Here is a 15,812-nt window from a genome sequence, read left to right on the forward strand (position 1 = left end):
CCTGGCTTCACTTACTAGTTCTGGGACCTTGAACAAGCTCCTTTAGCTCTCAGAACTTCATTTTCCAAAACAGCAACAGCTAAATTTACTTAGTGCTTACCACGGGTCAGGATTCTTCTATTCATTTAATTCTCACAACAGCCCCATGTGACGTATAGAACTACGACATTCATTCAACGGATGAAGAAACTGGCTTAAGGACGTGGTTAACATTTATTCAAGATCGCAGAGCTGGGAATTGCCCATAGGTAGTCTAGCTCTGGAGCTCACTCACACTTTAACCACTGCACTAGAGCTGCGTACATCATGGGGGTGAGGAGGACATGGAAGGTAACTGTGAGTGGGCCCCCACAGGACCTGCCCAGATTATGTGCAGGTGCATGTGCTCCCTACCTTTCCCTCTTTCTCTTCTCCTCTCCTTGGCTGCTTGTCCTCTGTTTTCTTGGTGGGACTTAATGTTCTGGAAACTTCCGTCTGGTTAAATGGAACTTGCCACTCGAGAAGGAACCCCTGTGTAGCTTCATCTCAATACACTCTAAGTGTCATTGCTAAACAAGTTAGACTGGTGCAGCTGAAGACTGTTTTCTGGGGCTCCTTCTGTGGATTCCACCCCTGACTATAAATCAAGACAAATCTGATAATGGGAGAAATAAAACTATTTCATTCACATGCGCGCACACATTCTCTCTCTCTTATAGACACAGGAGTTTGTTATTCAGTTTCTTTTCTAATCTGTTTGATTGACTTTTTCAAATTAAATTAGGTCACATTTGACCATAATCTTATGGATTGGTGGTTATTCCTTCTATCAGTTCAGCCTGCGTTTTAGCATCAGGTAGCTAATATTGCCTGGATTGTCCATTTGCTCATTCATCACCTAAAAAAGAGTTATTGGGAGCCTATTACATTCTAAGCATCACACAGGTGTGACGGATATTAAGATGAATGAGATAGGCCTTCCTTTCAAGTAGATCATTGCCTAATGATCATAAACCAAATAATTATGCCACAACATGTAATTTCAGGAATGGAAGTGAACAAGTTTATCATTTGTATTTTTCATTTTTACAGGATCAAAAAATATGTTCCTTATGATTGATGGTTTTATTTTTCTGCTTAGAATTCTTTCTGCAGTCCAACAAAAAAGAACCACACATACTTTCTTTGAGTTACTTTATCAATACATATTTTAAGAGTAAATTAGGAATCTAATTTCCTTACCACTATTTTTTGAAATTTGATTTTAAGGTAACCTTGTGTTTTCTATGGCCAATGATATACATGTTCATTGTTTAACAAAAGGAAAGCAATACTGGGGCACAAAGAAAATTGAAATTGTCTTATAATCCTACTCTCCCAGAGTTATTTATTAAATAAGTAATTGCCATTGAAAGGTTTTATATTGTGCATCTGTGGATGTGTGTGTATGTGTGTGTATAAAAAATATGTTTTTTCCCCTTCAAAACAGAGCCTACAGGAACATTGGATGTCTGGTACATGAAACAGCACATTGACTACAGTAGACAACATATTTCTCTTTTCTGGAAGGTAAGTTTTCAGTGTCAATGTAAAATTCAAGAGAATTATATATATTTTTTTGTCTTACTTTGTTTTTATTGAGATATAATTGTTACACAAAAAGAATTATATATTTGAACAATGTTTCAAGGCCAAAAAATAAGTTTTATTTCTGTAATGGCTTTATACGAGGCTTCAGAGACTTAGTTGGAGCTCATTTTCCCCATGATATCCTCAGGAGCCTTGACTCAGTGTCATTAACTTTTGCCAGATAAGGGTGAGAGCTCTGGCTGAGTTCTCTCCTCCACACACTGCATCGTTTCTTCATCCTCTTGCATCCCTTCCCCTGCCCAGGCATGTCCACCCTCTGACTCCACTCCAACATTTCTTCTGACTCTTGCCTCTCCCAGTCACCCTATCTCCCCTGCAGACAACATCCCCAGCAGTGACCGTGTCACATTACTTATGCACTTTTTTGGGAAATTAAAGATGGGAAGTATGTGGATATGGGTATTCAGGAATATATTTTCTATGGTCACCAAAAAGGGAGAGGGTGGAAAGAAGGCTGCTCTACCTCAAGAACTCAAGCAATAGTAGAAAATAGTGTGAACAGGAACGGAAAGCAGCTCTTCCTCAGGAATCATAGTAAAACAGTAGTGATTTGAACAACCTTCCAGAAAACAGGGAGGCCTAATGTTATTACAGGATGTGAGAGTTTCACAAAGTGCTGAAATCTGGGGCAGTTATTTCACGTAATCCTTTAAAAACCCTGTGAGGTAGGTACCAGGTATCCCTACTTAACAAATGGAAAAACTGAGAGAGAGGATGTTCTTCCTACAGTTACCCAGCTACTAAGTGCAGAATTGAGACCGAAACCCCATCCAGATCTCTTTCTGCTACATCATGACTCATCTTTATGAAAAGAAAATACTATTTGAATTGAGCTCCTGATTGGATGCTCATAAGAGGTTTTCAGGTGAGCTCTACTTCTCTTTATTTCCCCCAAGCCTGCATCCCTCTCACTACACCTCTTCCAGTTAAGGGTAAATCAACAGTTTTGGAATTTCGTGCTGATGAGCACGAAACCCTGAGTAGTCAGAGAAATGAATATAAAGTCCTCTGATGGGGTTAGCATGATAGATTTTGATAATTGCAATCTTCTTCAGTTTTAAGAAATGAGCCAGGCAAGAAATGAGCTCTTTCTCCCTCTTTTCCTTTCTCTCTCACACGCACACAAAATGTCTGGTATGAGACTACTATAAATAGCTTGGTGAGTCATAATCAAGCTCTTCACTTTGAAACTAGAACTGCAGCTTAAAATTTATTTTAAAATAAAGCCATGTTTAAGAGCAAGACAATTCTTAACGCAAGACATTTAGAGCAGCCATAATTTGTGAATATTATAGAAGAAACCAGCTCAGTTCTTGGCTGTTGGTTTTCATTTTCACAAGTAAGCAACTGGTTAAAAACAAAATCCCTCCTTCCATAAAGATTCCTTCTCCCCAAATGTCCTCAACAGTGATCTGAAAAGATATACTGTTTTAGTTCCAATAAACATACTTTAGCCACAGGTAAGGCTCAGCCAATGTGCATATGCAAATTCTTCTCTGCTTCTCATTTTAATCTTGCCCCTAATCCTTAAAAAGCCTAAATTTTAAAGTGAGGTCTTGGAATTCAAGAAGACTTCAGTTCTCTTCTAGTCCACCCTTGCTGTCATAAACATTGCTCCCACTCCAGCCAGGACAGACAGATACCTCTGTTGGGACCATCTGGGACAGGTAGAATTCCACTTTCTAAGCAGTCCATGCTGTGGTGGGCATCTCTTATTGTTAGAAAATTTTCCCTTTTGGGGGGTCTGGGTGACTCAATCTGTTAAGCAGCTGACTCTTGATTTCAGCTCAGGTCCTGGGATCAAGCCCTGCCCTGGGCTCCATGGTCAGTGGGGAGTCTGCTTGAGGATTCTCTCTCTCCTTGTACCCCTGCCCCTCCCCCAACTCATGTGCGCATTCTCCCTCTCACTCTCTCTAAAATAAATAAACAAAACTTTTAAAAAATTTTCCCCTTTTGTGGAGCCAGAATTGTGGGTACTGGACTGGAACTGGCTTGACTAAGAAGCCAAAAATGTAAATATTAGAAACTTCTACAACTTGGCACCCGATGGTGATCAAGACAGGGCACCTTCAAAACCTTCAGTGACTATCCAGTCTGAGAGACTCCTTAAGGAATGTTGGATCTAGTCCTCAGTTTTGCAGGACCATTACAGGATCAAGTCCTTTTCTGCAAAATCCTGGGCTTCTTCAGGGGCCCCCAGTAGGCCACTTACCCGGGAGTGGGAGTAAAAGACTGACCAGAGTTACTGAGATGAGCAGGCCTGCTTCAGACCACAGAACTACGGAGTCCGAGGCCCAGAGGGAATGTAAGCAGTGTGCAGTCCCACCACTCACGTTACAAACACAGAAACAGGTCTAGGGAGATGAAGTAATTCCAAAGAGAGGATTTCCGGTACTGTGGTGCTTGCCGCTGGGAGACTTTCCTGGGCAGAAGTCACTGCCCCTTCTGTCTAGAACCCCTCCTGTCCCACTCATCCAACTGCAGATTCCTTATACTACTCTCAGGCAGGCTTGGGAATTTGATGGGATGGTGCCATGACACAGGGACTTGTCTAAATGACAGACTAGAAAGAAACGCTGCAGCCAGATCAGGTGCCTTGTGGTGGGGCCCAAATCAGACCTCACTGGGGAAAGGAAGCAAAGACGTATGTGTGTGGTGGCTTTTTTTTTTTTTTTTCACTTTGATCAGTACTGGGAAACCTAATGAGAGGGACACCCTGCCACTGCAGAGAGGGGGATTTCAGGTCTTATCACCAAAGGAAGCCCCAGGTAAAACCCCATTAGTCTATGAACAAAGTAAGAACATGTTTCTCTTGCAACTGGGGAAATGTGAGATGACCTTTCATTTTTGTAGGATGTTTACATCAGAAGAGAACAACTTGGTGCTGAATGGGTATAGCCTATGTGTGTGAGGGAGTGAAGTATGAATGTAGGTGAGTGTGAGTATGTGTGAGTGTGCATCTAAGTGAGTGATATGTGTGCATGTGTGTTGTAGTTGTGTGTGAGTGCAAAGGGTAAGTGTGAATGTGTGTGTGGCAATGGGTGTGAGTTTTTTATATGTGTGTGGGGTGTGAGTGTAGGTATGTATGTACTAGTATATGTGTCAGCGTGGGTGCATGTAGGTGAGTGTCTTAGTCCATGTGGGTGTTATAACGAAATACCATAGACTAGGTGGCTTATAAACAACAGAAATCTATTCCTCACAATTATGGAGGCTGGAAGTCCAAGATCAGGTGTCATCATGGTCAGGTGAGGGGCCTCTTCTGGGTTGCAGACTTCTCATTGTATCCTCACATGGCAGAAGGGGCTAGTGAGGGGTGTCTGGGTGGCTCGGTGGGTTAAACGTCTGCCTTCGGCTCAGGTCATGATCCCAGGGTCCTGGGATCGAGCCCCACATCAGGCTCCCTGCTCAGTGAGCAAGGAGTCTGCTTCTCCCTCTGCCCTTCCCCCTGCTCATGCTTGTGCTCTCTCTCTCTGAAATAAATAAATAAAGTCTTAAAAAAAAAAAAAAAGAAGGGGCTAGTGAGCTCTGTGGGTTCTCTTTTTTTTTTTTTCTTTTAAGTTTTATTTATTTATTTGACAGAGAGAGACAGCGAGAGATGGAACACAAGCAGGGGGAGTGGGAGAGGGAGAAGCAGGCTTCCCACCAGGCAGGGAGCCCGATGCGGGGCTCGATCCCAGGACCCTGCGATCATGACCTGAGCCACCCAGGCGCTCCTGTAGGTTCTCTTTAATAAGGACACTAATCCCATTCATGAAGCCTCTGCCTTCATGACCTAATCACCTCCCAGAGGACTTACCTCCTAATACCACCACACTGGGCATTAGGATTCCAACATATACGTGAATCTTGGGGACACACAAACATTCAGACTTATGGCAGTGAGTGAGTATGAGTGTGTGGAGGGAGTGTCTGTGAGTATGAGTGTGGATGTGTATGTGAACGTGTGTGTATATGAATGTGAGTGTGGGAGTGTGTTGAGGGTAAAGGAGACCTTTGCTTTGTTGTTTTGGTTCTTACCTATTTACTCTGCGTTTCTCCTAAAAGGTTTCTTCTGAAAGTTCTATTTCCTCAAAATGATCTTATACTTTTTTTTTGCCATAGCTATTTTTGAGTCAAGAATTTCTTCTATATTGAAGCCAGAAAGTACAACTTAATCTATGGAATAAAACAAAAATACCTAGGTATTGTTAAAACAATAAATGCAAGGACAAGTACAAAGTGTTGCTCTGTCAGAAATAGCCCCAGTGTCATGTCAGAGTCCTTCACAGAGCTCCTCTCCCTCAGATTCCCCAAGTTTCATATTGTTTGCTTTGATTAAGCATTTCAATCCATGATTCCAATACACCTTTCTTCCAGTGAACATAACATGTATTCTTTAAAAAGAAAATCGCCTTGTAGATAGATAGACAGGTAGGTAGGTAGGTAGATAGATAGATAATATATGAAAATATATGACAATGGGTTTAAACCACATTAACCTTTCCGGTTTCCTCTGTTAATTTCTTAATCATAGCAGGTCATAAACTTTCTGAAATTGTGGTTGAGGCCATGGATTTGGAAGAGAAAAATGTGTTTATAAATGAAGCCAACTTCACTTTATTTATCATCCACTCACTCAAATAAACATATGAAAGCCTCTCTTTAGTACTGGACACTGTTGCATGCCAGGGATGTGGAAGTGAATAAGAGAAATGCCGTCCTCAGGTGCTTGAGCTCACAGACCAGCAGAAGGACAGAAATGGGGATGATGAGAGCACTCAGGTGTAAAGGAGGAGTTCAGGATTCAGCCGGGGGTAGGGACACCTGGGTGGCTCAGTCAGTTAAGCATCTGCCTTCGGCTCAGGTCATGATCCCAGGGTCCTGGGATCGAGTCCTGCATTGGACTCCCTGCTCCACGGGGAGCCTGCTTCTCCCTCTGCCTCTGCATCTCTCTCTCTGTCTCTCATGAATAGGTAAATAAAATCTTAAAAAAAAAAAAGATTCAGCTGGGGGGATGATGATCAGGGTCAGCCAGTAGAGCAGGGGAATGGGTGAGGAGTTGCTGAAGACCTCTTGCAAGGTAATACTGGAACCGACCCCAGAAGAACACATTAGCTGGGACAAGGGTGAGAGGACATTTGGTAGGATGTAAAGGATGCCTCCTTTAATTATATAAAGGCCTCAGGCTCCCAACAACCAATCTTCTCTGTGGATTTATGATAGACCTTCATTCTACATCAATATAAATCAGATTACAAATAATACTTTCCTACATTTACTGGATTTCTTTCATATGAGGAGGCCAAAGAACACATCCCCTCTAGGCAATGTGATATGGATTGGAATATCTGTAGCAAAGGACCATCCCATAGAAATATAACTGTAGCGAAACACCATCCCATAGGATAACTGTAGCGAAGCACCATCCCATAGAAATATAAAGCAAGCTGCAAATGAGAGCCACATGTATCATTTAAAATTTTCTTGTAGCCACATTTAAAAAATTAAAAGGTGGAATTAATTTTAACAATATATTTTACTTAGCCCAAGTATGTATGGAATATTATCACTTCAACATATTTAAAAATTATTGATTAGCTATTTTACATTCTCCTTATCCAACTAAGTCTTTGAAAACTGGCGTGCCTACCAAGTGCCCATGGGTGCAGTGGCTAAGAGCTCCCGCTCCAGAGAGCAGCACATCTCAGTCACGCTTCAAGAGCTCTGTGGCCGTGTGAGGCCAGTGGCTCCATCCTGTAATGAACAAGGCCCTTCACAAGCAGTAGAGAAGAGAGTTAGGCAAACTCGGTTCCAAAAGTAGGGGAAGGATTTGGTGGGTTTTACTCACTTGCTAAATGAAGTAACTCATTTGGATAAACAGCTACCCTCAAACCACAGAAGGTGAGAAGAAAGAGAAAGTAACAAGCCCCATACACCAGCTCACAGTGGAGCCTCAGAATCGCTGCTGTGGCCAGAGGCAGCCTCGTTGGTACATTTCCTTTGTCTCTTTCTCCCTGTATCTCTCTGTGTTGTATGAAGAATATTCCAATCCATATCACATTGCCTGGAGGGGATGTGTTCTTTGGCCTCCTTATATGAAAGAAATCCAGTAAATGTAGGAAAGTATTATTTGTAATCTGATTTATATTGATGTAGAATGAAGGTCTGTCATAAATCCACAGGGAAGATTGGTTGTCGGGAGCCTGAGGCATTTATATAATTAGAGGAGGCATCCAATCTCAGAATCGATATTTAAATGCAAAAGCAGCAAAAAGATTTTGATAGTTTTGTTGTAATATTCAACTCTGTCTCCCTTCCTTTCCCAGCAGGCTGGCACAGCATTTCTGAAGGTATTTTTTGAAAGAACAGGTTGTTTTGCCTTGCTTACTAGTCATACATATCATACTAGCAGCTGTTATGGAGGGAATTTCATTTGGGTGACCGAATATGGTCAATGACGAAGATAAGAAATTGGGAAGCAGAGAATTAACAGAAGATGGAAAACAGAGATGGAAGGGGAGTTCAAGTTTTGCTCTGACAAAGTTTCTATTATTTTGCTGTTTTTCTGCTGCAAAATAAGGTAGAAATCACTAGGTCAGGTTAACTAGCGTGAGGTATTAGTATCAATTTCATAAGTTCAGGGTAACGAAACACCTAGGGCTATCTACTGAGCGCTAACATGACAGCAGTTAAGAGTTCATCCTCTAGGTAGGGCTGCGCCACCTGGGTTCAAGGGGAGGCTTCACCATTTACGTCTGTGTGTTCTTCAGCAAGGTGCTTATCCTCTCTGTGCCTTCCTTTCCTTACAAGTTAAGTGCTTTTAGTAGTAGTATATACCACATGAGGTGGTTGCGAAGATCAATGAGAGAATCATGAAAAGTGTTCGCTAAGTCACTAGAAGGCAAACATGGTACAGGATGCCAAGGATGCAAAGATGGGCTGACAGGCTAGTGGGAAGACAGATCCACAGATAGATCACTTCAATACAGTGATTTTTTTAAAACTTGCAGATCAGGTTGTCTTTTGAATTGCTCCTTCAGTTTGGACTGGGGTTGCTGAAAGCAGTCATGAGTCCTGAGATCAAGTTAGCCAGGCTTAAACCCACAAATTATATGTACTTTGTAATCAACTGTATAACATTGGTAAGGCTTTCATACAGAGCCGTGGTGGGAGCCAAGTCAAGAAGGCCTGGGTTTCCATTGATTGGTGGAAGAGTCATATAACTACAATGGGAAAAGTGCCAATTATGATGATTTTTATAATTAGAGTAACTGAGAGCAGGGAACTCGCCAGGTGGCTGACATCTGCTATGTGCCAAGCACTCTTTGAAACCGTTTGCTTCCCTCAACGCATTGCATCCTCCAGTAAGCTTAAGCTGTACATAGAATTATCCTCATTTTATAGATAAGTAAATTGAGCCTCAGAGAGGTAAAATAATTTGCTCAAGGTCACACGGCTGCTGTGTGGTGGAGCAGGAAAGTGAAGGATCTGCCTTAATAAGAAAAACCAACCTCACCCCCCAGAAAGTCTTCATAGACAAAACTGATGTTTAGAATTCCCCAGATTTCTAAGAGGTCTTGATTACAGACTCTCTTCTTTGACGTAGGCTTAGCTCTGACAGATTTTTGTTTGTTTGTTTGTTTGGATCAGGGAAATTTCAGAATAAAATATCACTTTATGACAAGTACAGTAGTTTTTTTTCTTCAAGTCCTAAGAAGAAATGATTTATCAATTCACAGAAATACCCTTCCTCCCGTATACTTAAAAACAAAACAGGGGTGCCAGTCTGGCTCAGTCAGTGGAGCATGCGATTCTTGATCTCAGGGTTGTGAGTTTGAGCCCCATGTTGGATGTAGAGATTACTTAAAAACATTAAAAAAACAAACAAACACAGAGGCCTTGCATTTTGACATGAACCAGATTTTGTCCTATCATGTCCTATATTCACCACATTATTTTTGATGCTGAAAGCCTTTTCAGCCAACAGAACTCTCATAATAGTTTTATAAGGGAGCTGCTCACTCTTTGCTTCTCAGACAAACCTAAGTCAAAAAAGCTAAGTTTACTAAGTTTACATCATTTCTCACACACAGAGCAGAAAGAAAACTGAAGAAAGCCATAAAACAGCTTTTCCTGTTTAGCACACCCTTACCAATAGGAGAGGGTGACAATGACAGGAACACTGGCTTGACACCCCTTTGAGCACTGCCCATAAAGGTACAAGAAGTACCGGGTACACCAGACACATTCGGGACATCTCCTTCCTCTCTCATGCCCACCAGGGGGCGCACTAAAATCTCACCTTACTTTTCTGTGGCAACTACTTTAGTCAGTTTCTTAACCTCAGGACAGGGAAATATGAGGACTAAATGTGACAGTAGATATAAAGCTTCTGACTCATGGTATGGCCCAATAAATGATAGCTTCTCCCGATCACCCACCCAAATATATAAACATCAGAGTAAAATTAAGTTCATCTGGAAAGACTCAGCTGGCTCCTCAGGTGGCAGTTCTGGGTTCACAGCTAGTCTCCTTTTGACCTAAGGCCTGTTGACTCTGGGAAAAAAGAATTCTGGATCTCCACTTTCCCAAAATTGCTGCCTGATGTCTGCTGGTGATGCTCCACATCAGCATGTACCACAACCTCCCAGTTAGACAAACTGCTTTCCAACTTTGGGCCAGAAGGGTGACTAGGGATTCTAAATATGAAACATAGTGCTCTGTGGTGACAACGTAAGGAGCAGCATGTCAGAGCAGAGGGATCGCTAGTTTAAAAGTCAGGAGCCCTGGGTTCCACTCTCAGCTCCTCCATCTGTTCCTTGAGTGGCCTTAAGCAAGTCATTTCTTGTCCTGGACTTATTTCCCTATTGATAAAATGAAATGTTGAATTAACTGTTAAGCTATAGAATCCTTCCTGGTTCTGTAGTTCTGTGATGATATTCCATTACATTAGGGCCAATATAATCCAGAGGTGATGGATTAACATGCATTATTTGCAAACTTTATGTGCTATTTTTTTTTAACCAAATTAAACTGTTTTCAGTTGCTTCAGGAAACTACACTCAGCTGGATAAATACCTGCTTTCCTGTTGGCTGATTGGGTTTTTTGTTCCGTGGACCATATTGGACAAGTTAGGCCCATTTTCAAATTGGTGAAGGAGGCCAATTGCCTGAGAGATGTTAACCTTTATCCCAAAACTTGAGCTTGACATTTTATATAAGCGTAACTCATGGGATACCATATTTATTTCTCTAACTACCTTAATTCTACCTTTATCTTCTCAATGATTTTTTCAAGTCTAAAATATGAGATGTGGAGAAGAAAATGCAAGGGTTTGGGTCCAGGCCGTTCACTACCCTCTAGGAACATTTACTCATCTTTCAGATCCACCTCTCTTACTAGATCACTGTAGTGTGTGGTGTGTGGAAATCAGCTAGATTTCCACAGCCGTCACGAGGCTGTTCATCAGATCCAAGATGACTTGACATTTCCCCTTCTTCCAATGCTCTAAGACTGATGGGGATTACTGAGGTGTCTATGAAGGAGAATGAGAGGAAGGTAATAAGGATTGATTTGCAATGTTTTTGTTTTTTGTTTTTTTTTCAATTAGGGCTCTGGTTCCTCAGTTGTCAGAGTAAGACTGAAGTCCCTTGGGTTCCTGGCAAGAATGGGGAGCTTAGTGAGCTCAGTTAACTCTTGAGGAGTACCTTAAGGAGAGGGTGCATGGTGTGGGGGTGAAATAATAGTCCTATCTCTGGACCTACAGAGGAGACAGAGAAGGATGCATTGAGAAAGAGCTGAGGGAATGGTCTTCCCCACCTGTTTTTGCTTTAATTTATCCTGTTTTTCTCCTGTGACAAAGGGCATTAATAACAGTTTAGGACACCACAATTTCAAAAGCAGACATTTACTTTAATCCACACAATAGGTCTGTGAGATTGACTGTGCTGGACAATTAAAATGCTAACTTTCTTGGTTCCTGCCAGAACACAAAGATGTCTTCCAGGGAAAGACTGAATGTGCACCCAAAAGAGCCCTCAGCAACATGGCATTCCCGTGGTGCATTGACCATGGTTTAAGATACAGTCCTGGACTTTGAGGATCCAGAAGGGCAGCTGGGATAGGACCTGCATTAATCAAGTTCCCAGAAACTGAAATATAAAAAGCTAGATGTTCATGGATTAATTTACAGTGGGGAATGCAGCTGTTGGGCTACCCAGAAGGCTTGAGTCAGCAGATAGGAACATTCTCTCTCAGCATGCTAATTATTTCAGAAGCCAAATTATCATCAGAAGGCCAATTTATTCACTTAAAGTGAAAAATACAAATTTTAAGTGAACCAGATGTTCATGTTACCCCAGTCTCTCCTGACAGATAAATACACAGGAAACCAAATTATTAGAAGATTGTTTAAGGGGTAGGGAATCAGAGAAAGGGGCATTTGCCAGTCCTAATGTGTGTCTTTCAGCACCTGAACCCATAGAAGGAATAGACTTGTCAAGAAAACCAACACACTTGGGATGCCTGGGTGGCTCAGTCCGTTAAGTGTCTGCTTTCAGCTCAAGTCGTGATCCCAGGGTCCCAGGATTGAGTCCCACATCGGGCTCCCTACTCAGCGGAGAGCCTGCTTTTCCCTCTCCCTCTGCTGCTCCCCCTGCTTGTGCTCTCTCTCTCTCTTTCTCTCTGATAAATAAATAAATAAAATATTTATTATAAATAAATAAATAAAATATTTATTAAAAAAAAAAAGAAAGAAAATCATCATGCTTAAGTCTGGCGAGCTAATCTTCCTCTCCCTGCACTAGGCAAGGACAGGCACTGCCAGGGCTGCCCTTGGCCGCTCTCCATTTTCATTGCTTCTGTTTCCCATGGTTCTTATCCAAACAGGGTTACAATACAAATAATTAGTTTTCTGCTTACTTTCTGGGATTGCTCCCAAATGATCTCAATTGGAATTTTTGCAATTCCAAAACTCATTAGTCACACATTTATAAACAGTGTCTTACTTTTCTAGCACAGATGGCTAATCCAGCTAACTAAGTGTGAATTTTATGAGTTTAGCTCTTGAAAATCTCATTTTTGACTTAATGAGCAGCATTACACTTTCTGTATGAAAAGTGTGTGTGTGTGTGTGTGTGTGTGTGTGTGTGTGTTTCACAGATTGAGAAATGGAGATTCAGAGGGGTTGAGTGTCCTGCTCTAGGTCACACAGCTAGTAGTGATTGGTAGAGATGGAACAGAAACCCAGATCATCTGAGTTCAGATTCCACTCTTGTTCCATTGGATATAATTGAGGTTTCTACTGTTAGGAAGTTTCATTTTGAAGCAAGAAAGGAAAATCAATTGTGTTTTTAAGAATTAGCTTTGAAAAATGTCAACTGAATTTTTTTCCCTAAATGGTGGGCTTGGGCAGAGGCATAAAAATATGCAGTGGAGGAGATGAGAAGATGTAAATAAAAAGGTCACTCATATGTCTCCTCCTGCTTGGGGAGCCATCAGGTCCAGCCACAGAGCGTCCGGCGACCTTGTCTGGGAGTACACAAGTAAGTGGATGTGTTTCGTTGCAGAATATGAGTATATCTGAGGCAAGAGGAAAAATCCTCCATTATCACGTGACCTTGCAGGAGGTGGCAGGGGGGAAAGTCACACTACAGAACATCACAGAACACACCTCCTGGACCTGGGTCATTCCCAGAACTGGGAATTGGGTTGTGACTGTGTCTGCAGCTAACTCAAAAGGCAGTTCCCTGCCCACTCGTATTAACATAACGGACCTGTGTGGGGCAGGTAAGTACCAACTTTTCCTTCAATATCGCCTATGGGAAACTGTGTCTTACTTATCTCTTATCTCCCACAGGCTCAGCCCAGGGCCTGGCATGAGTAGCACAGGAGTTTAGACTTTGGAGCCAACAGCCTTCAGAGGCTCTTTTGCACTTAGCCTATGAGTGGCCTTGGACAAGTGAAGTAACACCTCTGAGCTTCAATTTCCCCCTCTGTAAAGTAGGGATTATATTATCTGTCTTGCAGGTCATTGTGAGATTAAATACAGAGACTAATACATAGCAGGTACTTAACAAATGTTAGTTAAGGAAATGTTAGTTACATTAAATTGAACACTAATATCTGGCTAATTTTTCTGGGTGCAAGAATAGTATATGTTGTCAAATTCTAGCAAAAACATTCTACACTTACAGTCAAAACATATTTTAAAACCAATAGTATTAAAATGAAATTCTGGCTGTAATGAAACTGCAGTAAAATTTTTCTATACTACAGCTCTTTATTACACAAATTTAGATATTTATCCAATTATCTACATTGAAATCTCCCAACTATACGTATTTTATAGTTGCATGCTCTGAAAACTCATTTCTTAAGATAAAAGCCTGTGATTAGTCAATAAAGTGGATATGAGTGCTATTTCTCAATGTCCAGATCACTGGCCTAACTTTTCCAAAAATGCCTAATAAAACTATAATTAAATCCTTTCTTAAAATTCAGTTGAACAATTTTATCTACATATGAGTCTAGCAGTCATCCCTTGAAAGAAGCTTCTACCCAAACGTTATTTTATATACACTGTTAAATCTTAGTTATATATATCCTTTCAGTCACATATCCATAAACATAGAGATGATAGAGTAGATCAAAATAACTAGAAGAAAATACAAGTAAATATTGATGTAACTTGAAGTTGGTATATGAGTTAGGAATTACTTTTAGGAGTAAGGGTTGTTCGTACCAGAGGTCTGGTGACATCATTAAGATTCCAGGCTCCTTCCTTCTGTTTCCTCTGCCGAGTTGGCTTACATCCTCAAGATGGAAAAGGACCAAGATGGCTGCCAGAGCTCTATCTACTTTCTTCTAGGAAAAGAAGGAAGAGAGGAAGGCCCATGCCTCACCCTCAAGGAGCTTTGCTCCAGGTCACACAACACACTTGTAGTCACTGACTCTAACTGGTCACCTGGTCACACCCAGCTGCAAAGGAGGCTTAGAAATATATTTCAGGCAGCAGTGTTCCCTTGCTAAAGAGGAGAGAATGTTTGGGAGGCAACTGGTAATCTGTGCCTATGTGGGTAGGTACTTAAGGCACAAACCTGAGAAGATGAATTAACTGTGGGGGAAGAAAGCTTAAACTCTATGCATAGTAAAATAAAAATTTTAAAAACACCATAAACGAAGCTTTAAAAATGTAAATAACAGTTTAAGAAAAGCATATATCACATTTTTGGCAAAAAGAGATCGATTATCTTTCTACTTTTTCAAATAAATAAGAGATTGGGGATATGAACAGGCAACTCAAAAAATAAATAGAAAAGTAGCAGTAAAGACATGAAAATGTGTTCAGCCTAACTAGCAATCAATGAGATGCAAATTCTGAGAAAACATGAGAAACCAAATCAGACTGAGAAAGAGTAAGTAGAATTAGTTTAACCCATGTGGGTGAGTGTGTGGGGAAAAGATATGCTGTACCCTGCTGGTGGGTATGTAAATTGGTACAACTTTCTGAAGACAGTTTGGCCATATGTAACTTTAAATACTAATGTATCTTTGACCAAAAAATTTTACCATTAGAGATGTATCCTCTAATGGATACATTATGTATCTAATGATACATTATCATTAGAAAATGATAAGTGCTTAAAAGTGTAAGCACAAAGATGTTTGTTGAAAAAATTTTGAAATAGTGAAACACCATGAACACCCTAAGTGTAAAATAATAGAGAAGGGACTGGAATATATCATGACTTTCACCTGCCTTAACCCCACACTAGGGTTAAAGTGACATTGTAGCTATGCTTTTATTGGCAAGGAAAGATGCACATAATAAGTAAAAAGGTAGGCTTTCAATAGTGTATATGGGATGATGCCATTTAAAATATGTGTTTACATGAGTACACATTGGTACTCATCGGTAAAAAGTCTAGTAGAATGTATGTGGAAATGTTAATAGAGGTCACGACTGCATCATGGGACTGCAGGTGATTTGCCTTCCCTTTTGCTTTTTACATTTTAAAAATGTTTCTTTTGTGGGTAAATACTGCATATATAGTTTTTAAAGTGAATTCTGTGGGGGAAATTGAACTCATACCACTATTTAGTAGTATCCTGCTATTGTTAAAATGTAGTATGTCAGAATATCTTACTTCTTCAAATGTCACTGCAGACAGGTCTTGAAGCTAAAAACTTCATGAATTTT

The 15,812-nt window shown here is 40.9% G+C and overlaps 1 protein-coding gene across 4 annotated transcripts in view; it reads left to right on the plus strand.

Annotated features, from left to right (window-relative positions):
- IL12RB2 (interleukin 12 receptor subunit beta 2) overlaps positions 1 to 15,812 on the plus strand; it is an 82,404-nt gene that overhangs the window by 33,412 nt on the left and 33,180 nt on the right. For all 4 annotated transcript variants that reach the window (XM_027604100.2, XM_027604085.2, XM_027604095.2 and 1 more), the window contains 2 exons: positions 1,469 to 1,548; positions 13,180 to 13,399. In XM_027604100.2, the coding sequence (XP_027459901.2) occupies positions 1,469 to 1,548; positions 13,180 to 13,399 (300 nt within the window). The remainder of the gene's footprint in view (positions 1 to 1,468; positions 1,549 to 13,179; positions 13,400 to 15,812) is intronic.

The sequence above is a fragment of the Zalophus californianus genome, chromosome 4 (assembly GCF_009762305.2).
Source record: "Zalophus californianus isolate mZalCal1 chromosome 4, mZalCal1.pri.v2, whole genome shotgun sequence".
In the NCBI taxonomy this organism is placed as follows: Eukaryota; Metazoa; Chordata; class Mammalia; order Carnivora; family Otariidae; genus Zalophus; species Zalophus californianus.